The 24,988-nt window shown below is 48.4% G+C and overlaps 1 protein-coding gene across 2 annotated transcripts in view; it reads right to left on the minus strand.

Annotated features, from left to right (window-relative positions):
• Positions 1–17,327, minus strand: part of JCAD (junctional cadherin 5 associated) — a 39,731-nt gene extending 22,404 nt beyond the window's left edge. The window contains exons 1-2 of one of the 2 annotated variants that reach the window (XM_045812817.2): positions 17,204–17,327; positions 5,153–5,491 (exon numbers count right to left, since the gene is read on the minus strand). In XM_045812817.2, the coding sequence (XP_045668773.2) occupies positions 5,153–5,433 (281 nt within the window). In that variant the 5' untranslated portion in view covers positions 5,434–5,491; positions 17,204–17,327. Of the gene's footprint in view, positions 1–3,768; positions 4,559–5,152; positions 5,492–17,203 lie in introns of those variants that run through there. The other variant, XM_045812818.2, reaches the window with a different exon arrangement.
• Positions 17,328–24,988: the final 7,661 nt, after the last annotated feature.

The following is a 24,988-nucleotide window of genomic DNA, read 5'->3' on the forward strand; positions in this document are numbered from 1 at the left end:
TGGCTACGTCTCTACTTAGTGACGCCTGCCGCTGATGACAAGACGTAATTGCGAGTTATTCTCATGGTTCACTGACAAACAGCTTTACCAGAATTCCTGGGGCCGAGCAGAGAAGAAACTATTACGGTATGACTTTCAGATCCAAACTCCTGCTATGTTAAGTTATTTTACAGCTTCCTCTGATTACAGTCTTTCAGCGGAAACACAGTGAGGAAACCGTGAAAGCCTGATAACGGCCTTTCACATATTTTAAAGGTAGCGAAGTATTATTCAATAATGGCTACTTACATCTTAAGCATGCAGTTTCCTCCATGTATAGATAACAGCTTGCTTTTCCCCTCTGCCCACTTCGTCTGTTCTCTCCTTAGTCTTGGTGCGTGTGTGCGCGCACACGCGTCATGCGTACATGCTGGCAAGCCAGCCTCGGAACGACGGAGCATGTGCACCAACACGCGCATGTGCTCAACTCCGTGCAAGCTGACGAACTGAAGAACACTTCTCACGATCATCTTTGAACCCGGATGTAACCGTAAGCTTTGAGCAGCCCCCTTTCCGTGTTGCCAGAAGGAGGACACACGTGCCACATATGACGCACTCGAGAAGGATCTGTTGTTGGCTATATGGCACAAACGAGGACCTACTTAAAATCGAGCACCAAATCATCTGATATGTAGAATGCTGTCTGCAGTTTTCTGACACCCATGGTTTTCCAGCTACGGACCCGTCAATCCCGCAGTGACTGACTACCAGTCCTGGGTCCTAGCTTTCTCATTCCCGCATCAACGAGGCCCCGCTCATCTTCGTTCACTACCTCGGGTGCTCCGCGAGACTCCCCATGAGAGCCTCACGACAACCTGCCCCTTATCACTCGAGCGGGCTGGGGTCTTGCACCCGCAGAATCTACAAAGGAGGGAAGCTTTCCCCGCTGAGGCTATTCGGCCCCATGGGAGTTTTGCTGAGTCCGTGTCTGCTCCTCCCTTTCCCGTCCTCCCTGCTCGTCCCCCAGGAGGTAGTCGTGTGGATGAAGCCATCGAAACTGCCACCTCGCCTGCCCAGCCTGGAAAGTCAGTGCCCCTCCTTCCCACAAGGGAACCTCCCCAAACCAGCCTCGCCCAGGTCCTGTCACTGGAAAAACCTCCACTTCCCATCCCGTCTTATCCCAATGTTCCGAAATACTCAGCATTTCCACAACAGCCTTGGCACAGAAGTAGTAGGTTTCATCCAATTTATTTAAAAAGTTTTTTTGAGTGTTAATAAACGCAAAATTCTTTAACAGGAGTTAGCAAGACCAGAGACGAATTCGCAGTGGTGTCAGCTTTCGGGAAGTGACAGTCCTGGGGACCAGGAGACAGTGCTGGTAGAACACCCAGAGCGACTCGCTCCCCCCGGGGGAGCTGCAGAAGCCCTCAGCCTGATAGGAGGGGCGGCCGGTGGGAGCTAGGGAGCAGGGGCTAGGGAGGAGGGCTCTGGGTGCTCCCAGGCAGGGCTTGGTGCACGGGGAGCGCACAGTGGTGTGCCCAGGAGATGGCACAGGGCTCGGGCTTGGAGGAGGCGGCCCGTCGGGCCCACCCACAGCTGGGGGCTGACGTCGCAGGCAAAGGGGGCCAAGGAAGGGGCTGAGAGTCCACCTTTGGCACTTTCAATGCTCACGCCAGTGCTGACGCACACAGTGCCACACACTGGGGGTAGCCTGGGAAAGCGGGCGCGCTCTGCTCACTAATCCGCTGCCTGTGTACAAGGAAGAAGCGACTCGTGGTCCTGTCTCCACCACCTGAGCACAAGAGCTTCGTGGCAAGCCAGCGGGTCCCTAGCTCCCCACACAAGACTGACAGCGGTCAGTCTCTTCCCTTCCAGGGAGCTCGGTGGCACCTGATCGGGGAACAGTGCAAGCTTGAAGCACAGCCTCCTGGGCGCGCTGGGAAACATGCACACTGCATGTTTGAAAATCCAGTCCAGGCTCCATATTTGAGGGTTGTTTTTTTCTTAATTGAACTGCACCGAACCAGCCCTTACACAAGAAACGCCTTGGAAGCTGAGGTTAATTACCGAAGGAAAGACTGAGGTGCTCTCACTCTCAGCAGACATCCCCTATGTTCGAGGCGTGCGGCAGACGCCAGACAATACCGCCCTGACCACACACAGGGAGCCATAGCACCACGCATCTACTCCAGCTACGACAGGATGCACTCCCCATGCGGCTCCCGAGACAGGAAAGGGACGCAGCTGTGCCCTGAGAGCCGCTGCACATCCACGCATGCCGGGGGAGGGCAGGCGACAAGGAAGTGACAGAGGACAGTGCGGCAGACGGCAGCCGTGAAAGGAACTCAGAGAATCCCACGCCCCTTTCAAACGGGGACAGGCCTCACGTGGGGGGAGCTGGTCTGCGCCCGAGGCTGCTACCGCGAGGCAGCCACAGCCTGCCTGGCAGCCCAGGGCCTGAGGACCCATCCGGGCTTCCCTCTGGCTTCCCTCTGCTGTGGCACCGAGTGGCCCCTACGGAGTCACTGACATGCTCTGGGCTTCGTGTCCTCTGGCTATAAGATAAGGACACTGTTAACCTGCTATCTTACCAGAATAAAACAGACCACCCTTCTGTTGGCCCATGTGGCCTTCCCAACCACTCTGACCGCCGTCTACTCCGGGGAGTCTGTGGGGCGCTGAGGACTGGCCCGTGGTGTGGGGACACACTCTAGGGCAAACCTCAACCCTCCTGAGGCTTCCTCATTGGCTGGCTTGGAGTTCGGGTCCCCCCTGTCCCTCCAGACCCGGAGCCCAGCCCCACAGCGTCACTGTGTGGGACAGGCAGGCAGCAGGACCACAGCTGCACTGGTGGAGACTGAAGGCTGGGACCTGGCAGAGTACCACTGATTCATCCGGACTCAGAATTCCACATAAGCCAAAGTATTGTTGGGTTTTCTTTTTCTTCAACTTCCAGGCTTTAACTCCTAGCACCTATTTATTTCCTCTCGAGGCACTTTTTTTTTCCCCCTGAAAAGGAATTCTGCCTACCTTTCTGTTTGCTTCTCTGTTTGCCTCCTCTTTCCAGTTCTCTATAAACTACTAAAGAAAGAAAACATCTTTTCAATTCAACCCAGGAAGCCTTGCAGCTGGTCTCCGAGGCTCTGGGCACTGGCATGGAGTTTTGCAAACATGTATGCCTATTCTTTTTACCCTACAAGGCAACCTGCCATCTGAAAGCTACCCTACGTCTCATAAGTTAATCAGCCAACCTCAGAAACGGGGAAATGGCCAGATCTGTAAAGAACTTGATCATCTGTATGAAGACATCCAGTGCGACCCCAAGCTACTTATCTGAGCACTTTACTCATGACAGAAAGACAGACGGCCTGTAGATCTGATGATGCCTACCAACCTAGAGGCTGGGCTGTGGGCACTGTGGTCCTCAACAGCCTGTTAGCATGAAGGGACTAGAAAGTCCTGAGCAGGTTGCAGACGAGGCTGGGAGCCACACGGCCCACCCAGAATTCTAGAGGGGATTTTACTGCCCCCTACTGTGATCTCTGAGACTGAGGGAGACCCCACACAGCCTACGAGGCCCAGCTGCAGGGATTCCACTGCGGCAAATCCAGCCTCCTACTCAACAGCTGTTACAATGGTGGAAGAAAGAATTGGATCCATGAGCACACATTAAACGCACTGTGTATCCCGCACCGTAACAAGCTCCATAGCAAATACACAGGAAGGAGGAGACAAGGTAGAGAACCTCGGTGCCCTGAAATCCCAGGGAGAAGGTACAGATATACTTACTCAGCACAAAGCCAGAAGCAACAGAAGGCGGGACAGAATCCCGCACAAGTTTGCGCAGTGGTAAGTAAGGCTGCCCTGACTCTTCGCCAGCTCATCTGGAAGCGGCCTCTCCCAAAACCCGGGGCGGGCAGGTTTTTCAGGACACAGGGCCGAAAACAGACAGTAGTGGACACAAGTGTGAGTCTGAAGGGCAAGGTTCAAAAAGCAGCTTTAAGTCCCTTTCCATTCCGGGTTTCCTCCTGAACCCGCCACATCAGCAGTCGGAGAACGGCGCTCACGGGGCATTGGCCCGCTTGGACCACGCTGGACACCGGGAGGGCAGTCGGTGGCCTTTGCTTTGTCTCGATAAGCAAGGTGCTGAATGCTCTACATTTTAAGAATAAAATCCCTCCCATTTTCACCCGAAAGCTGCCACCCAACAAGAAAGATCCTCTCCGGGAAAAGGAGACTCTTCACCATGGAAGGCAGGTTCATTCCCTCGAGACTGAACTCACTCCCCTTTTGTCTGCTTGGGTTTTGTTTGTTTGTTTCCCCTTGAAGACAGGCCTCTGCTTCCATCCGTGGGGTCGGCCCATTTCTTGTCGGTGATACAGTCACATAACACGCTCTCCACCGGCAGAGCCCTCCCCCCCAGGCTGAGCCGGTCCCAACGCCGCGCTGAAGACAAGCACACTTTTATGAAGTGATGACGCGGGTTTCCTCTCGGTTGAAACTGTGTGCATGGGGGTCGCAGGGCTCCTCTCCCATGCTGGCTCTGTGGCAAGCTGCCCGAATTCCCTCTTTTTTAGCCCCCCTCCTCCCCCAGCCAACCCACCCTCTTTTTGGTTGTAAGAAAACACCCAGAGACACAGCTGTATTCAGATGGGACACCCACACTGGGGCCCGTGTGTGCAAGGGAAAGATGTCAGAAGCCAATGGAATTACGTGAATATCCAAGAAGAAAGGTTTTCTTCTTTACAAATGGAGGGGGGATATATACCTTTTTCAACTCTGTAATGCACACAAGATTGAAACCTATTAATAAGAAAGCCTAATGGAGTAGGAACGTGTGACTGACAGACCCTAGCTTTTACAGAGTTTTGAAACGATTCCTAGCTGAGGCACTATGAGCAGCTGATAACGGAAAAGAGAGGGCGGGCATTAAAATGCCGTGTGTTTCACATGATAGAATTCATTTACTCACCACTATTTATCGAAGGCCTCCTATGGCCAGGCCCTGTGCTCTCCGCTATTAGAACACCCCAAATACCCCAGTGGAAAGAAGTGTTCTTGTCTCTCACCCTCTCCCTCTCTGGCTCCAGCCAAACACAAGGCATCGAAGGATCTGCCTTCCGTACCCACTGACAAATCCCCAAGGCAATGGTGGGTTCGCACTGATGCTTACCCCAGCTCAGAAGCTCTAGGAGCGGAAGCGCTCTGGGGCTCTCCATGGGCTCTGGGGGCGCGGTGGCTGTTTTCTGAGGTGCTCGCAGGTCCCTTCCCCTGGGACGACTTGCTGGGGGGGAGGGCTGCGGGGCCATCGTCGCACCCATTCAGCAGGCCCTGGCCAGCTCTGGCGCGGCTCCTGGCTTGCCGGCGGCCCTCACGCTCGTCCTTGGCTGGCGCGGGGATACTTCGTGACACCTTGTATCCATGAGAAATCAGGAGGTCTTCTACGCTGTACATAGTGCCCCGGCTTCATCAAAGCTCAGCCCCTGGGACCGTCGCGTTGGCAGGACCCACACTGAAGGGACAACAGAGACAAGGTTTGTGAGGAGTCACGGCTTCTCCCTGGGACCGCGCCTCCTGACACCTCCCGCTCCCTTTACTCGGACCAGAACTGGAGCCCGGTTATGCACACAGCACGGTGCCGGCATCGCACAGGAAGAAGTGGGGTTATTCTCCATCACGTTCACCCAGAGAGGGTGGCCGCGGCAGGGGCGCCGCGGGACGTGGCGGGAACCCCAGGGACCCCACCCTCCGCCCGCCGGCTGCCTCTCGTAGCAGAGCCTGGAGCAGTGTTTAAGCGACGAGATGATTAACAGTGTCCACCATTCCCTCGCCCCTGTCCTCTGAAAACGACCGGCATAAGCAGCGAGGACAAAATAAACACAGATTCGGAAGCCGCAATTACGACTCGGAGATTCTAAAAAGAGCAACGACCAGGGACCGGCTCGACCTTACTACCCTTGGCGCTTGCATCCTGTAACCCCACCTTTCACTCTCCGAGGGTGGAGCGGGCCGTGTCAGCAGCACGGAGCCCTGAGCCACGAGGGGCCGCAGGGGAAGCCTCCGGATGGCAGCACAGCGGGCACGCGGGGGCAGCGCTCAAGGCCCCCCGGCTCTGGCCCACGTGGGAAACCGCACACCCCGCAGACCCTGCACTTCTCCCTTCCCCCGGGAAATCCGTAAGAATCAGATCGCTCCCCTAAGAAATCTTGGGGCAGCTTTTCCCTCTCGAAGCCTGGGGTGGCCGCATCCCAGATCCCAGCAGGGTGTATGAATTCAACAGCGCCTCCTTCCCCAGGGCCAAGGTCCTAAGGCCCCAGCACTGCGGAGAACAAAGGGAACATACTGGAGAGCCCCTTGTGTAAAAACAGGTGGGGCTGCCATGTTTATTTTTACACCAGGGAATCTTCTTTCCTGTGTCTGCTGGTAGTGCATGGGCTGGGCCGCAGGCGGCCGGCAGGGAGCACACAAAGGCCGGGCCTGGAAGAGTGGCAGGAGCCAAGCCAGCGCCAGCCCCACTTGGCCGGTGGGCGGAAAGCAGCCGTGGCAGCCCCCGCGGCAGCCCCCGCGAACAATGGCCAGGAAACGCCTGCCGGCCTGTGTGCAGGTGAAAGGGAGACACATGTGCTTCCTGTCGGTGCGAATTCTGACGGCCCCCAGCGCCATTCTGCTGACGGGGCACGTCCTCGCTCTGCATCACAGGCTAGATGACAGGGGCCAGAAAAGTCCCGGCTGTCAGCACAGAGAGCATCAGACTTTGGAAGTCGGTAATTTCCCATTAGGTACCTACATTTCATGGAAGGCTGACAAGCCCTGGCAGTGACTGTACTGGTGGAAAAGTCTCCAGAGCAATTCCACTACTCCTGACACTCCTGCTACGGGTCTTGCAGGGGGTTGTACCACTTGGGTCCCTCACATAGAAATAGAAGGTGCAGAGAGGCGAACATTTGTTCTCTGATTCACTTGAGCAAGTCACTGGACTCGAGTCTGCTGGGGAAAGTGATCCCACTACAAACACAGGGCTACGGGAACACGGAGACCAGGCCAGGAGGCCAGGGTCCTCGTTTTGTTCAGTGCCACCCCCTCCCCAGCATCCAGCACATAGCAGGCTCTCATAGATAACTGTTGAATGAATGCACAAATAAGAGAAAGGGACATCTGAGCTACGTTTTGAAGAATGATGAGGAGTTCCCTCGATCAACCGCATGCATGTGTGTATTGGAGAGGAAACAGAAATTTGGGGTACATTTATCTCAGAATAAAGAAATGACATGGCAACAAAATCCCGGTAGCCTAGGCCAGGGAGGGTCCCCACACTGACTGGCTCAACGACACACATCCAGTTGGCACCACGGTTAACGTTGGAAGTTAGGTCTTACGACACTCGGTTTCCCTCTCGTACTACGTCAGCCTCTTTAAACGCCAAGTGTGCTATCCTCCAAGTGGCCATGCAGCACACAGAGGAGCGGGCAGCGTCCACACAGAGCCAACGGGGCTGCAGTCTCTCTCAGGGTGGAGGAAGCCAAGGCCCGCACAAAGCATGCCTGTGGGGCATTCTCCTCCTGGGGGAGGAGTTGGTCCAGTGGGTCGAGTATGGCCATGTCCGCATGGTAATTCTATTTCCCCAACCCTCGAGTGGCAGAACAACCCAGGCTAAGCCATCTTCCAAAAAAAATTCAAACCCTAAGAACCATAACTTGACCTTACAGGTCTGAGGTCAAAAGTGTACAGCTTACTGGAGACTTCTACCTTGTTCTGTCTCACAGAGGCCAGTAGCCCATGGCGAGCAGCAGTACGCAGTCCACCAGCTTCAGCACGCCTGGAGCCGTGCCGGGGAGCCAAGACGAGAGGGGAGGGCCCGCAAGCCCCAGAACCCACACGAGTGTTCCCAGCCGCCACCCCATTCACGGGGACCTCTCTCCCTTCGGCTGACACTCTGCACCTTCTGATCCAACTCAGAGCCCGGGTTCCTCCTCCTTTCCACACCCCTGCTGAACACCACCGCTCCCCTGGAACCGATTTCTGAACAGTTACATGGTTTTTTCTGATCCCTATCAGATTCAGCTTACTTTCTTCAGCATCCTTATCTACTTAAGACTTAAGGGGCTGCCTCAAGAGGTAGCAAGCGCCCCACTGCGGACACATCAGTCCCGGCGGCCACCAGGAGAAGACGCTGTCCGAGGAAGTGCTGGACAAAAAGCCGTCCCTTGTAAAGCTTCTTTCTGATCCTGAGCTGCGAGCATTCTAAATCAATAGGATTTAATTTGATCACCCACCCGACGACTCAAAGCGTTGCTATAAAGACAAACACGGTGAAATCTGACATACATGTTATTAGAATGTGAGATTTCACACCTTGGGAAGGTCTGTGCACTGTTCAAACAGTGCAGTATCAGGTTGATGCTGACACCCGGCCCCAGCTACAGTCCCGGGAGTAAGTGACTGACCGCACCAAACCGCAGCTTTCTGATCTGCAAAATGGCGGTGCTGCTCTCTTCCCATCCCACCAGACTGGTCTGAGGACCAAATCGGAATATGCAGGAGTTTAAACCGCCACACAAACACAAGATGGTGGATTTATCATGCTGCAATGGCCCTGATTTGTCTCTGAAGCGTTACTTGCCTTATGGAAAGACTTCACATCAGTTACTAATTTTCACTCTGAAATTCTGACCATTACCCAATTCCTCTTGTGTCACTTAGGATGTAACTTTTGATTTCCAAGGGCATACCTGCTTTAATCACCCATATATCTTGTCTTTTGTGAATGGATACTTCAGCCTCCATCCAAGTCACTTAGAACGGTGTTATTTTATACAGTCCAAAACATTAAGACACAATTCCTGAGTGCCCATAATGCACCAGGCCCCGAAACTATAACAATGAATAAGACACATTCTTTGCCCTTGAGAATCTTACTGTCCTGCTGCACAGACTGCCAGAAAATAGGCAGAAGGGACCCTAACCTGATCTCAAGGGGTCAAGGAAGCTTCTGGAAGATTGCTTCTAAGCCAAACAAATCCTCCCACCTCAAGGTAGACCTACACTGTAAGTATGATTTTCCAGGCGGTCATTTAAGAAGTTTTTTCCTTCGCTACTTTTGTTTGTTTCCTTGTAACAAATACTCATGGTGGAACATCTAGGAAGAGTCATCACAACAGTGCAGGTGTCCAGATACAATCTCAGGTACAGGGGGATTTCTAGCATGGGCTGGACCAGAACACAACAAGAGACAAATGAACCCACTTCAAATATCTTTTTTCATTCCATCAATGTCTACCTACCATTCATACAGAGGACACATTTAACATAAGAACAAACAGGTTAAAAGAGAAAGCACACTTTATTTCATCTTTTGTTCCCGCAAACTTCTAAGGTAGCTCTGAATGTCTCCATTTTACAGACAAGAAAACTGAGACTGAGAGCCTGATCTTGTAAGTGCAGATCTGAGGTTCAAACCAAGCTGTCTAGCTTCAAAACCCTTGCTACTTGCTATTTGCTACTATTTTAGGCTTACCCATCTAAAGTTCCTTCCTATTAAACAATAGAAGTTTCCTAATTTACCAAATAATGCATAAAAATAAACAAGAAAAGGTGGGAGGCATGGCAGTATTAAGATGAAAAACTGTATTTAAAAGGAAAAAAAAAAATCTCCTTTGTTCCCTTGGATTAGGATGGCTCCTCTACAGGATTCTTTCCTTATGCACACCGGGCACACACAGGCCACACGCACACACGTACGTACGTGCACACCTGAACATACGCACATGGACACACGCACAAGGCCTGATGCCTCACTTGACTGTGATGTTTTGATGGTAGGGCTAGTGTTAATTTTAAACGCTCAGTAATAGGATTCATTCACAAATAGACCGTGTCATCGCTTCACGACCTTCAGCGGACCTCAGATCATTTTTGGTTTCAGGCTCCTACAGAGTTATGGTAAAACCTGTTGTGTGACTTTGAGAAGTAGACAAACTACATCCGTGATAAATGGGAAAGAAGTGAGTAACTTCTAGGAAAAAAGAAAAAAACCTAAATTCTAAAAGAAAAATGATCGATATAGAAATAGTCACTCTTATCTACAACAATGATAGAATCTGGATGTCACGTGAAAGCACATGAGAAACCACAGAAGTGTTTGGGCACACGGGAAAGACTGCCTGACAACCGGTCTGGCAGGACGGTGGAGGATGAAAGTGGTTAGAACAAGGACAGATGTGGGGACAAGCAGTTATGAGTCTCTTTTATTGAAATGTGCAGGGGTGGTACCAGAGGGGATGGGGGAAAAGGAGTAATAAGAGTAATTTTCAAGAAAAGAAGTACAATGGATTTTAGTCTTTGGTGACCAAGATAAAGGTCATTTCATTTAGGAGAAATACGGGGATCAGAAATAACCAGTAGCTATTGGTTGGAGAAGATGACAGGTAATTTGATTTTAATTTAACCAACCTAGTCCCACAAAATTTTCTTTTCCCCAAATCACTTTCAAATGGATTCCCATCAGATTTGTCCTATCCAAAACACCTGAATGGGGCCACTTCAAGTAATCTTATTTTGTGGTAGATTTCTAAGTTCTGTAAATATTAGCCATGAGTATTTAGGCATAGAGTTGTCTACTCCTTCACTCTAGGGATGAGTTTCTATTTCTCCACATTGCTCAGTATGTACCTGTTATATAGAATTGAGGCTGAATTCGAGGTTCTTCGGGGTCCTTCTAGCTCTAGAAACCCGTCCCTCTCTCAAGCCTGTTCACCCTTGTGATGAACAGCATACATTTCTAAGTCAGCCGGCCACAGTAAAAAGGATACAGCTTGTGGCCATGACACAGAACAAAGCTAAATAGGTCATGTGAAGATAGAACCTCCGACCTTGGCCCCATTAGCACCCAGGAAGGCCAACCAAGGGAGTGGAGCTAAATGGCCACACACTGAGAAGAGGAGGCGGCGGGGGTGGGCGCTGACGCACTGGAGGAGACCAGCTAGCAACTCTCCATCCAGAGGTCCCGGAGCACAGGTGTTGGACACTTCCTCCCACTTAGGTTGCTCAGGACACGTGTTTTACACTGACCGTGCCAGGCACCAGGCTCTGTGCTGGGGGACAGAAAGACACAAGCCCCATCAACACCCTCCCTTGCAGACGCCACGGTCTAGGTTGTGGTGTGTCCATTAAGAGCAAGCTCATCACCAGAGGCTGAGATTGGCAAATGATCGTTACTTTGTAACAGGTACCATTTCCTCCTCCCTTTACATTCATAAAAATAAAACATTTTTATTCTCATATTTACAGTTATAAGGCTCCCCAAGACAGTGAAATATAACTATTAAAAAGCGCATTAGATCCAAAACTTCTCTTCCTTTTTAAAATCTGCCTAGAACATGAACTAAAAATTAATAAAGGAAAGAGACAAATACCCAATTAAAAATGTAAAACAGACGTTGACTCTCACTAGTAATCAAAGATATATAAATTAGACCAAAATGCTATTATTCACTGAACAAATTACTGAAGCTTTCAGAAGGCAGTATTTGTTGGAGGTGAGGGCACGATGAGCTGTAGGGGTTCTCCTATTTGTGGGTGTATGACTGTGGGAGGGGGGTGTCTGTGTGTAAATGGCTATTTCCTTTCTTAAAAGTGATCAATATGCTATGAAATCTTCAAAAATCTGAAATCCTATGGGCTATTAATCTTATATCTTGGAATCCATCCTATAGAAATAATCAGAGATACCCACAAAGCCATCTATAAAGACACTTACCCAAGTTTTAATTATGATAAATGAAAAATTAGACCAAATAAATGTCCATTTAAGATATGGTTTAAAAAAATCCTGATGCGTCCACACGGTAGACTAGGATATGTATACGAATGTATAAAATTATGTTCTCAGATATACGATGGCACAGGGAAATGCTCATGGTACCACGTTGAAGAGTAAAGACAGGATATAAAACCCTATGTTCAGTACAATAGCAATTTCATACACACACACACACAAGAGAAAAAACACCAAAAGGAAACATATCAAATTATCAAAGGTGGTACTGGATTCTGGTTTTTTTTTTTAATGTCCTTATTTATACTCTATTTTATGATGTCCTATCATGAAATACATTCGGTCAAACCATATGAAGTTGCCATGTTAGAGGGAAAAAATGGTCAAATATTAGCGTTTTCATGTACTTTAACTTGATATGATGTCACCATCAGAAAAAAATTTAAGGGCACCTGGTTGGCTCAGTCAGTAGAACAGGCAACTCTTGATCTCAGTGTTGGGAGTTTAAGCCCCCACATGGGGGCTAGAGTTTACTTCAAAAATAAATATTTTCAAAAAAGAAAAAAAATTTAAGAACAGTTTCTTAGGATTCGGAAAATGTTTCTTTGAAAATTTGGAAGACTTAATGAAGATAAAAGAAACACTGAAAAAAAGAATAAATGAACAGTGACTTATATAAGGTTCTAAGGGTCTAGTATATGGTACACGTGTCACATCTCCTACAGAGATTCCTAACCTGTTTCCAGTAAGCCAAAAATTACATGTTCTGCTGATAAAATCTAATACAAAACTACAAACAGCATTCTAAAGGTCTTAGACCTTTAGACATTATTACTCTTCTTCATATTAGACATTGTTACTCTTCTAGAAAACCTAAAACTTCTCAGTTATATTCACTGACATTCCATACTTAAGATGTAATTAGTCCCTCAAATTGTTGGCAGTTCACTGTAAATATTTCTTCAACTGACAACTTCTTGGTCTAATGTTATGATTAATATATAACAAAATACTTTCTTTAAACAAGAGGTAAATAGCTAAGACCTAAAACAAAGCAGAGTGGGGCATGTTGCTAACTGATAAATGGACATTTAATGCTCTATGTTTTTTTTTAATCATAGAACTATGTATTTTATTATGAGCAATAGGATTGCCATTTCTTTTCAGTCTTAATAATTCAATCAAGAGCTGCAGTCTCCCAGCTGAAGTTCTGGGACGGTAAATGCTCACACACTGTTGTTACCATCGCACAGCAGTGTGATGGCCAGCTCTTGCCAGAGCCCCCAGGTTGTTAAAATCTCCCAAACATAAAAAGCATATTTAATCTGTGAAGTAATAATTTTAGTAGAGCAAATATCACTGAGTTAAGTTTCTTTAAGGTGACCAAAAAAAAAAAAAAAAAAAAGGCGGGGGGGGGGGGGGCGGAGAGGTGGAAAACTTGGGTCTGAGATCAAAAGGATCCTGGAATGCTAATCTTGCTGGGTTGGGTCAGTGTTAAGGCATTGATTCCAAAACACAGAGAAAGAGAAAGAAAGTAGCAAATGTTACGCACTTTATTTTTTTCATAAATATTATCTCTTTTAACTTTTTGTCTTTCCCCCCAAGACTTGTGTGAACACAAACACACACACACACACACACACACACACACACACTCCTATCATCTCTTTCACTTCTAAAGTCTGCCACACAATTTTTGCTTTGGTGACCTCACCCCCTTTTTATGAGACCCTAAGTACCTCATTAACATTTCTGAAAGATTAGCAGTCATTAAGAAAAGGAGTGAAATTGGATAAGATTTTTTAAATCTTCTGGAATTTTTGGCTATTTGCAAAAATAACTGTAAAACTTACAACAGATTAGAATGTAATCCCACTACCATGATGTTAAGTCAAACTCCACATGTAAAGATTTCTGAAATGGTCTATTGAACGTAGAACACACTAGTTTACTTGTAAAATATCTTTAGGATAAAAAAACCGGGATCTTATAAAAATGTTGAAGTTTAAACTATTTCCCATAACTTGTACATTATTTTCTAATTGCAGAAGTCATGTAAAGTTATTCTAGCAGTAAACACTGCAAAATTCAGTGTTTCAGTAAAAAGTCAAAGTTCCCTGTAACCCCGCTGTGCCAAGAGAAAACCCCCACCAACAGTTTGGTTTCCGTTTCTCCTACTATTCTCTGTATACACCTACAGTTGCTTTCTGTCTCTCCCCTTTTTTTCTTCTTTGAAATATATCTTGGTGTCTGTTCATAATGAATTATTTCATTTACATACAGAAGAAACAAGCTTAGAGGTAAGCTACAGAGAGGTCACCAATAAGCAGCAAATTACAAGGATATTTTGTGGTCTCATAATTAAGCTTTACCAGTTTGGCCTGGCTGTTCCCAACTATACTATCTACAGAAAGTTTTTGGAAAATGCATCTAAAGAAAGTAAGGTCATAATCCAAATTTTAAACAAGATACCATCAATTTAAATCCAGATACTTGAGGTTTTAACATCAGGGTGGTTCCTATAGTTTTTCAATGACTTTTAGCATTTAAAGGCTGTATCAAAAAAGTACTGGAGACTGACCTCGCCTCCCTGGGCTGCTGGCCCCAGCAAGTGAGTGTCCCTCAGCATTCCTTAACTCAATAGGCTCTTGAAACAAAGCACAATAGCAAGGTTTTAATGAGTGAGATAACCCTTGCCATCCAAAAGGTGAAAAACAACATCTGTTAAAAAACCAAATAAACTGCAGTAATGGGTTCAGCAATAGGCCTGAAATAGGATTTCAGAGAGACAGTCTTTGCTTATCAAAATAAAAACCACAACAGAACAATTGTTTCAAATCCAACGCTCTGTGTTCTACACTCTCCCTAGATTAATTAGCGTGAAGTCCCGCCAAGCTCATTAAAGGAGAAACTCTGGACTCCTACAGCAGGGTTGGTGTTTACTGTCCTCACGAAGTAGAGGGCTCTCCAACGGGGACAATGAGAACTTGGCGGAACCACAGACTTCTGGGCTTTCTTTACTGATAGCATTTCTGGTTTATTTTTAAACTGCACTTAAAAAAAATTATACTCCAAGGATCTTTTCAGATTTGTTTTTTTTTTTAACTGAAAAACTAGTCCTTATTTATTCTCCTTATGTACCTCCAATCTCCAGTTACATTTTATAGCTATTGAACGATAAGCCATATGCCTCTGGAGTCTGTGACTACTCAGATGGGCCATTAGATAACTCTGATGAGCTTGTCAAGACCTCCAGAGCACGAGAACACTCGGGCACTTTTATATTCCAAGGAGGTAGAAAGACAAAATTCTCTTTCTCTCTCTTTTTTCTTTCTTTTTTTTTTTTCTGGCACCGACTTTCTCCACCCACCCAATCCCCTTAAATCTCTTGGGCCTGCCAAGGGCCTGACCTTCCATTCTCCGCAGCATGGGGGTGAAGTTTGCCAGGAGGAAGGCCCAGCAGATTAAGGCCTCCTTCAACAAATATTTGCTCACCCACTCTTGGGGGAGTGAAACTGTTTGCTACATGCTGTTTGCCCAGAGTAATAGTTAGGCACCTTCAGGACCGCTGTTCAGCGGGTGGCCAAGATTGAGACACCTACTATCAAGGTAAATATATTACGTTCAAACCCACGCAACACGATGGGAAACCAAATGAATTTCCTGAATTCCCAATTTCACATGCAAACCATCACAAGTCCCCTAAAATAGAATTTGCATGTGATTTCTATACACACTGGTCTTGCTGCATGGTCTTAATCCAGTTATCTTCAATTCTAAAACTTCCTGACATTAGGCACTGTTTTCCTGAAGTTTAGCCTGTGACCACTCAGGTTTGAACACTGAGTCTGCCATTTTTGTCTAAGTATTTCTGGCTGCCTGAATTCTATGTCGCTCTGCTCCCAGGAATCCTCCCTTCACCCCCCCGCCCCACACCCCATCTTCCAACCCTTAACCCAAATCCCTCATCTCAAATCAAATTTCTTTGCAAACCTGAAAAGACAAAAAGCCAGAGAAGGAAGACATGAGGATATGGGGAAAACCTCTCAATTGTATGGTCCACACTACTTCATCCCTCTCCCCAAGACAGGCCAGGCAACTAGACTAAGGGAGGGACAAGCGAACATGGGGGTAGAGGGAGGAGATGCAGGGGATGGGAGTGAGGGTGGCAGGGTATGGGGGTGGAGAGGAGAATGACGCGCCTGAGCTAATTCCCCAAAGTCCTCTGCTCCTAGAGAGTGTGGATGAGCAAGGAACAGGGCATGACCAGGTTGCTCTGGTGTAGAGTTCTCGTTTTTTAATTTTTTTTCTCCAGTAGTTAAATCACAGCTTCTTTTTCAAACCCCTAGAAGAATCCGAGGCGCTGGGCGCTACCTCCAGTGACAAGGAGAAAGAAGGGAGCTTTAAGCTGTAGGTGCTGAACCCCCACTGTGGCCAGGGCATCTAGGCAAACCCTCGCATTCTAGGGTGATCTGATGGCGACGGGGGACGCGGGGGGGGGGGCGCTCAGGAGATCGGAGTGCGGAGATCGGGGCAGGCCGGCAGGCAGGCAGGCTCCAGATCCCATAAACGAGCTGATTAACGAGATTTAACAGCACTCTCAGGCGGGGCTCTTTCCTTTCTCCCACCCTTTTCTCTCTCCTTTTTTTTCTTTCTTTCCTTCTCTTTCTTTCTTTTTTTTCTTTTTTTTTTTTCTTTTTTTTTTTTTGCTTAACCAACAGCGGCCGGCGGGGCGTGGGGGGGGGGGGGGCGGCGGGCCGCCCCAGGCACTTGCTGGGAAGCAGCGGCGATTAGCGCCCTAATCCCCGCTCCTGACCCCGCAGAACCGGGCGCGCAAGGCCCGGCGGAGACCCAAGCAGGGAGCGCGGGGCGCGGCGGCGAGCTCTCAACGTCCGGACTGCCGGGGGTGGGGGGGAGGGTGGCCACCGTGGGAACCGGGGACCTCGGGGACTCTGAGCAGCGGCTGTCAGTTCCTGGGGTGATGTCCGCGAAGTCGGGGCGCGCAGGAGAAAGAGGGGGCTGGCTGGAGCCCGGCTGGCGGGGAGGACGGCGAGAGGAGAGACAGCGACCCCCGCCGTCCCGGGCCCTCCCCGCGCAAGGGGCCACGCGAGCGCTAACGCCAGCCGCGGCCCTCGGCGCCGGACCCCGGAGTCCCACACCCGGGCTGGGCACCTGAGGGGTGGGGACGCCCCCTCCCCGCAAAGCGGGCGCTCCCTCACCCCGAGGTTGCGGGCGTGGGGCCCGCGGCGGCCGGGCTGTGCACCGTGCGGGACGCCCGGGGCGGGGGTGCGGACATCCCCTAAAGCTGGGGGAGGCTCGCACCGGAGCAACGTCCGGGCTGGAGAAGTTGGGGGCGAGCGCGGGAGGCTGGGGGCGAGGCCCGCGTAGCGCCAGGGAAGCGGGCCAAATGGACGGCGGGAGTCAGGAGGGGCGAAAGACGTAGGGACTTACCGAGCGGCTCCCTCATGCTGCCCGCGCCGCCGCCGCCGCTCCGGCCGGCCGGGGACCAGCGCGACCCGCCCCGCTCGCTGCCGCCACGGCCGAGCATGCCCGGAGCCGCCGCCGCCCGCCCCACCCACCGCTCGGCCTCGCCCCGCCCGGATCCCCGCCCACCGCCCGCCTCGCCCCGCCCTCCGCCCCGCCCCGCCCCGCCGGCTCCGCAGCCTCCGAGCTCCGGCTCTCCCCGCCGGAGGGCGGCACCCGGGTGGGGTGGGGAGCCTAGCTCACTCGCCTCGTCCGGCCCCTGCCTGGGTGGGTCACCCCAAAGGCACAGGTGAGCTGGATACCCTTCTCTCTTTTCCTGTCCCTTGGGCTTGGACAGTTTCGACCCTGGGCTAATGTCCACACACACACATACACAAAAAATACTCATATACAGATGCACACGCATTCGTGTACAATCACACGCAGATGCACACCAACACACCCATATGCAGTCACGCGCAGGTGCACACCAACACGCTCATATACAGTATCATGCAAACACACGCATATACACACATACACAAAGACACATAAAACACACACACAAACACCCATACACACACACTCTTTCACAAAAACACAATCGTGAAAGGCGTGAGGAGCAGAAAACAGTGCCCATGACCACAGCTTAGTGCTTGGGATTTCCTTGTTTAAAAAAAGACCTCTAAGAGTCTTAGCTATAGGCTCGAGGAGACTTTAGAGGTCAGTCTCTCCTCTCTTGTGACAGATGGGGAAACTAAGGCTGGGAGTGGGATTTGCCTACAGACAAGAGGAGGAGGAGGTCAGTGGGAGAGTTCAGACTAGAATGAACAGTTACTCCTAGCCCACTCCATGTTTCCCTGGCAGCAGTGATTAGACTGCTGCCAGGTCCATTCAAGGGCAAAAGTCCTTGTACTCTGGAAGGTGGAGAAGAGACATAAAGTGTTCAATTTTGCTGATGAGCTGGGGAGAGGGAGAAGGTGTTGACTAAGTCGAGTCCGCAGGGCCAAACATGGGTGGCAGAGCAGACTGGAATCCCTGCAGAATGAATTTTTAGAAAACCTCTTAGTCATACTATGAATTTAGGGTTGTACTCACTGCCACAACACCAGTATTACATAAAGTTGTTTGCACTCTCACCACGGATGACCCCAGTCTGAACCCTTCATATGCATTATTTTCTTGTTATCCTCACCACAGTCCTATGGGGGGGGGGGTGCACTGGACACTGGGGCTCCGGGAGGCACACAGATAGAAGTTGCAGAATCTGGCCAAAGACCCTTGCTCTGAACACTAACCACGAGGAGTATACAAGCTAAGAGAGCAAAAAAGCCAAACACTCCAGCTAGTGCTGGAGAAGAGAAGAGAAACAATATAATCCAATGCTGTGTGGTACATTATCTAGAGTGCGTCCAAGGCAACCACATGGGGGAGACAGGGAGGACAGGACAGCATGATCAGGTGCTCGAGGAAGGCATGGATCCCGATTTGGGGTGCTCCGTCACTTTCTAGATGTGTTACTTGACTTCCGTCCACCCCAATTTCCTCTCGGACAAAATGGGGATAAGGATAGTGCTCTCGTCCTAGGAAAGCTGGCAGCTCCTACCATTGGTACTTGTACTAACAGTGTTCTGTGGGCTGAAGCTGCCAGGGAAGGCTTTGTGGGGGGCACCCGGCAGGACAGCTGGGGTGGTGTCTAGGCAGAGGCAAAGGGTATCATCTCCAGGCTGAGGGAGTAAGAAGAGAAAAAAAAAAAAAAAGAAAAAGAATCGCAGAGGCTTTTGTGGAAAATCATAGTCCTATGCAGTGGTGCCGTTACTTCTTGCCATAAACGTGTCTTTCAGGGACAGAGAGTTTCAATGACATACAATTCCCATTTGTCCTCAATTTGTCAACTCAATGAAATAACTTTTTCTTCTTTTTTTTTTTTAAAGATTTTATTTATTTGACAGAGAGAGACAGCCAGCGAGAGAGGGAACACAAGCAGGGGGAGTGGGAGAAGAAGAAGCAGGCTCACAGCGGAAAAGCCTGATGTGGGGCTCGAACCCAGATTGCCGGGATCACTCCCTGAGCTGAAGGCAGACGCCTAACCACTGTACCACCCAGGCGCCCCAAATAACTTTTTTCTTCTTGTGGAATACCTAGATGCGCCCGGGCACTCTGCAGACACACGTGCAGCCAAATGTTCCCGCTAGATCATTTATCAGCCAGCAAGCTGGTTAGAACAATGTTATATTGTTGGGTTTCTGGGTCATCCCCACCGAAGTTTTACAATGTAACTGAAATGCTGTATGGTTGCAGTAGGAAACAAACAAAGAAACAAACAAAAAGCACTGAAGCAATGCTAGGAGCTAAGCTAAACCCACCCAAATGAAGTCTAATGAGAAATTGTGTTTCAGCAGAAAGGTTGGTAAAGGCAGATTTAATTAGAGGAAGCTAATGATATTGAGCTACTGCAGATTCTGAAGATGACTTTGCAGTTTCGAAGATTTTGTGGTTCCGGAGCCCTGGCTCTTTATCGTGACAAACTCATTTCAAACTGTGTGGCTTCCCTCCTTCTCTAGCACTGCTACATCACTAGCCCCACGCTACTGCTTTCCAGCCATGACTAAGGCCATTGGAAATGAACAAAAAGAATGAAAACAGGATAGCAGGTGGTGGAGGAGCTGGGGAGCAAGGGGAAAGGTGGGAGATTTTTCTGAAGATTTGAGAATCGAATAGTGATGAAGGAAGTAAGGTTAAAAAGATGCATGAGTATGAGTGGGTGATTGTCTGAATTATAATGTGAAAAGACAGAGGCAAAGGGGAGGGCAGTGCTTCCCCAAATGAGGATAAAAGTTGGTATGGTCGGTCCATGGGGCCAGTTTGCCACACTGCTGAGCAGTACCCAGCCACGAGACCATGAACGTGGCACAGGAGAACCCAGCTCTATAGCCTCAGGTAGTCCCGTGTGTTCTATATACAATAAACATATGCATGTATGCATATGTTGATGGTTAAGTTTTTAGAAAAAAAAGAATTTTTTTTCATAAGTCAGGACTTTGTAACTCAGACACCTCCTGAGTCAGTTTCATTTTGACTGTAGGAAGAATCGCATTCCTTCTGCTCATCACCACCCACCCCGCTTTCCTGCGACTTCAGTCCCTTCCTCCTACCTACTTGATTTGGGGAGGTTTAAACACAGGGGAAAATATCTATCTGCTGCTTCCATGATGTGTAATATAAAAAATGATTTAAACCAACTTAGAGCATGTGATGCCGTTAGAAATCCAGCGCTGGCCAGGGAATGTGTGCCAGGATCCAACCCTGGGTGCCCGAATGTCCCCGCCTTTTTCTGAGTCCTGGAGAAGGGATTTCACAGACTCAGGAAGGAACTCGGATTATTGAGTCATCAGGGCAGATGTGCGATGACCAGAGAAAGAATGCTTACTGGCCTCTTACGGAAAAAAAAGACAAAACCGTTGTTTCTTAAATTCTCTGCCTTTTCAAGGACCTAAAATAACCCCCCTCTCTCCTTGCTTTGGGGCTCTTTTGTGATGACCTACTATAAGGTTTCCTTTAGCTGACTTAGATATTCTTTGATGTTTTTCTTAGTCTGAAAAACACTACCAGTTCTCATTTTTTTAAAGATTAATGTCCTTGATAAAACCTTGAAGTCCTTCTCGTTGACTTGTTCTAAAAGTCATACGATAATAATTATACAAACACTGGAAAGGATTTGATGTCCAGGGGTGCCAGTAAACCTTATATTTGAAATAGTGACATGGTATATCTTAATTCAGAGGCCAGTCTGCATAATTATTTTTAACCATGAACTAGAACTCTGTTTCTCAAAGTGTGTTCCATGGACCACCTCATTTAGGATTAACTGGGGGCTTGCCTAAGAGCCAGGTGCTGGACCCTGATCCACATTGGACATAATTGGAATTTCTAATTACTACAGTTGAAACCCAGGAATTTATACTTTAAGTAAATGTCCGGTAAGTGTCCAGATGATTCTTACACACAGGGAGGCTTGAGAAGCAGGGATAGAGCACAAGAAATAGAAACAGTGTGCCAGAAGCCTAACGGAATGATTGGCACATGATAAACATTCGAAAAACAGTGGTCATCAACATCATTATGTGCGGCGAGGGGCAGCAGAGCAACGTCCCCGGGGAATAAAATGCAAGAGGTGTCTGTTAACTGCTGACTTAGACGATTTGGCACCAGCCCAGACAGAAAATTTATAATCCTGGGGATTAAGAGAAGAATAACAAATATTTTTTTAATCCTATACCTTCACTCTAAGGAGAGTGAATCTGCATGGTGTTTGCATGAGAAAAATCATTTTTAATTTTTTGCTACCTCTTTGTCAGCCTTTTCCTCCATAAGGCTATTCATTAATGGGAAACAGCCTCTCTGCCTCTCTCCCAAGCCCTGTCACCACCCTAGCGAAGGGGTGCTGTTTACTAGTGGTTGACAGAACATTCCAAGCATCCCCCTGCCTGCAGTCTGCAATTTTTTTGCCAGATTCGTTAGGAAAATCCTGTTTTCCTGTCCTCCTGGAAATGACAGTGGCTGGCTGGGATCCCACTGGTACAAGGGAGAGGCACATGTGGCCTCAAGAAGGCAGTGGTGTGGCTGGCACTGGAATGGTCCAGACATGGGCACCCCCGAGCTGCCTCTCTCTCTCTCTTTTTTTTTTAAGATTTTATTTATTTATCTGACAGAGAGAGAGAGCCAGTGAGAGATGGAACACAAGCAGGGGGAGTGGGAGAGGAAGAAGCAGGCTCCCAGCAGAGCAGGGAACCCGATGCGGGGCTCGATCCCAGGACCCTGGGAAGGCAGATGCTTAACGACTGAGCCACCCAGGTGCCCCCGAGCTGCCTCTCTTGCCCTCACTCACCAGCTAATCAGGAATCAACCAAAAAGGACTCCAGCATTTTCTTTAACCCTGAGTGACTTCTCATTTAAAAAATGGGAATTATGTGAACAACAATGAAACAAGTTGGTTACCAACATTAACTGCAAGAAAGAAAAAAAATAAAACTTCTACTTGGGGCGAGAATGACAAATTGGCCTTTTATTAAGTCGGCGATGGCTAGCAATACAGAAATGACACCACGTTGCGAGGGACGAGTGGGAACTACCTTTCATTTAATGTTTCTTCCACGCCAGGAGCTTGGCTAGGCCTTGACTTGTGTCCTCCCATGTATATAAGGGTAACATCTGTTACCGGGCTGGTATGATTTTGAAGAAGTGATTCTAGTTGAGTGTTGCAAAGAATGGAAATCTTCCATAGAAGAGAGCTTTCTATGACTTCGCGTGTTTGCCTCTCTGAGGCTCCTACAGCATTCTGCTTAAGCGGCTACGATGTGTGAGGGTCCACCCTGCCTTTGCTGTATCCATCATGTGTTTAGTTCAGCTCCTAGATTCTGAGTTCCAGTGCAAGGGGTTGTTCACCCCCGTCCCAACTGTGTTTTCCTGAGATCGTGTTTGTCTCTCTGGCATCCATCAGTTACAGTACAAGGCCGACCTAACGGCCACAGCTCCCCTGTGACGAAGAGCCCATCCTCTAAACCACCTCCTACCTGCCCGTCACACACCAAGCCAGTATGTCCCCTGGCTTGGGACCACCTGATCACCCCGAAGCCCACTAGTTATTCAGACCAGCCCATCCTCAGCTGTTTCCCTAGCCCTGCCTTGCCTTTTACACAGAGACCCCAATACAGGCTGTAATCTCTGCTTTCCCCGTGCTCCTTCTGTCTCCCAATGGACACTTGTGACCCCCCCCCCCCACCATGGCCCTGCATGGTGTGCCATGCCTCATGTTTCTAGGGGAACTGTGAGTAACTTTACACTTGGCTTTCAATGGCGCTGACCTCTCCATGTTGTCACCCGGTCACCCTTTTAAATTAAGACCCGGGTACAAATCAGTCCTTCAGTTTACCACAACCTAGCACTGTACCTTTGGCGGCTGGATGAAAGAATTGTCTATTGAACTGAATTGGTGAATATCTCTGAAGCGAAAAATAATCACTTAAACTCACACCATACAAATACTGAGTTATAAATCCTCACCGTACGAATAGGGTCAAAACACTCAGCTGAGGGTCAAAGGTTACCAAAGGAAAACGGCCAGCACTTTCAGAAAATGACTAGGTTTCCTTGAATTATTTGTCTGTTTATCGTAAATCTGTTTTGAGTTTTACTTTTGCTTTTTCTGTGTTCTGCCTTAAAAACAGCTGTCCTCAAACTCTGTTTATTAGCCTTGCAAGTCCCTGGGTGATAGATAGATAGATAGATAGATAGATAGATAGATAGATAGATAATAGATAGATAGATATATCAAGCGGTTGGCATGCTATTTGTCTCTTTGGTTTAATCCACCAGAAATTAAATTTTCTAAAAGCAAACAATATGAAACATACAAATAAGAGAGGACAAAGGGAGTAATTAGGAGTTTGTAGGAAGGCGACCAAGAGACATGAAACATAATTCAGAGAAAAGAAAGTAAATCATTAGCGCAAGTCAGCTTTTCATCAGCAATGGTTAAAAAGTAACAATAAAAGTCCGAACTCAGTGTCTCATTTGGCTAGACTGTTAGCAAGCTCCAGGATAGCGGCTGCAATGTTTCTTTTGTCTCCCACCGTCCCCTGAGAACTTGGTTCATTTTTCCCCAGGCTTTGCCGATAAGGCCCTGCAAGACTCCCCATTCCTACAGGTACTATCATTAGCGCCTCTGTCCCACCTGGGAACCTAGCGCACATTTCTGCCCTCAGAGGCTGAACAGAGAACTGTTCTGAAGTCAGCTGGGACTGCATGCACTTTCTGGTTTTGTCAAACTAGTCAGTGTATTCGTTCTTTGTCTAAACATTTTTACAGTCTTCCCTATAGTTCTGGATGCCTGGAATGTGCATCAGACCTTTTGCTGAAACCACCAAATACCTGAAGGTTACCATAACTAACTAGTCACAGATGTAGTATTAAAGCCATCCCCATTTCCCCCCCCCCTCTATACAGCATACACTGGCGCTATAATATTATACATTCTTGGAACACATGATATTCATAAACAAAACTAATATCCTTTCTAGAGAACACTGCCTTATTCGTGGTCAAGGGCCACCTGTTTATTTTATCAGGGGCCACCTGTTTATCAGTCGGCAAACCCATATATGAGGTGATGATGGATTTTATATGTTGAAGGATTAATTTAAAATATAGAAGAACATTTCCAGGGCACCTGGGTGGCTCAGTCGGTGAAGTGTCTGTCTTTGGCTCAGGTCATGATCCCGGGGTCTTGGGATTGAGTCCTGCATTGGGACTCCCTGCACAGTGGGGTGCCTGCTTCTCTCTTTCACTCTGCCCCTCCCCCTGCTCGTACTTGCTCTCTCTCTCTCTCTCAAATACATAAAATCTTTTTTTAAAAAAAGAACATTTCCTAGTTATGAATTCTTTGCTGCTACCTCACAATAAATTGTTCCATTATTATTTTTTTTTTAACTTTTCCCAGCTTTCCTAACAAACTGTAGGGCACGAGCGCACGGGGAAGGGAAATGCAACAGAGTGAGGAACATGAGATCGAAATAATGTCGAAGCGATTGCAGGATGGCAAATCTGATGTTCAGCCACTCGATGTAAAATTTTCAGGTCTTAATAACTATGTTTAAAGGAATATGTTTAAAAGTTAAAAGACATGGGGTCACCTGGGTGGCTCAGTCAGTTAAGCAACTGACTCTTGATTTCGGCTCAGATCATGATCTGGGGGTGCTGAGATTGAGACCCACA

The sequence above is a fragment of the Ursus americanus genome, chromosome 31 (assembly GCF_024610735.1).
Source record: "Ursus americanus isolate L20-20 chromosome 31, mUrsAme1.1.p, whole genome shotgun sequence".
Classification (NCBI taxonomy): Eukaryota; Metazoa; Chordata; class Mammalia; order Carnivora; family Ursidae; genus Ursus; species Ursus americanus.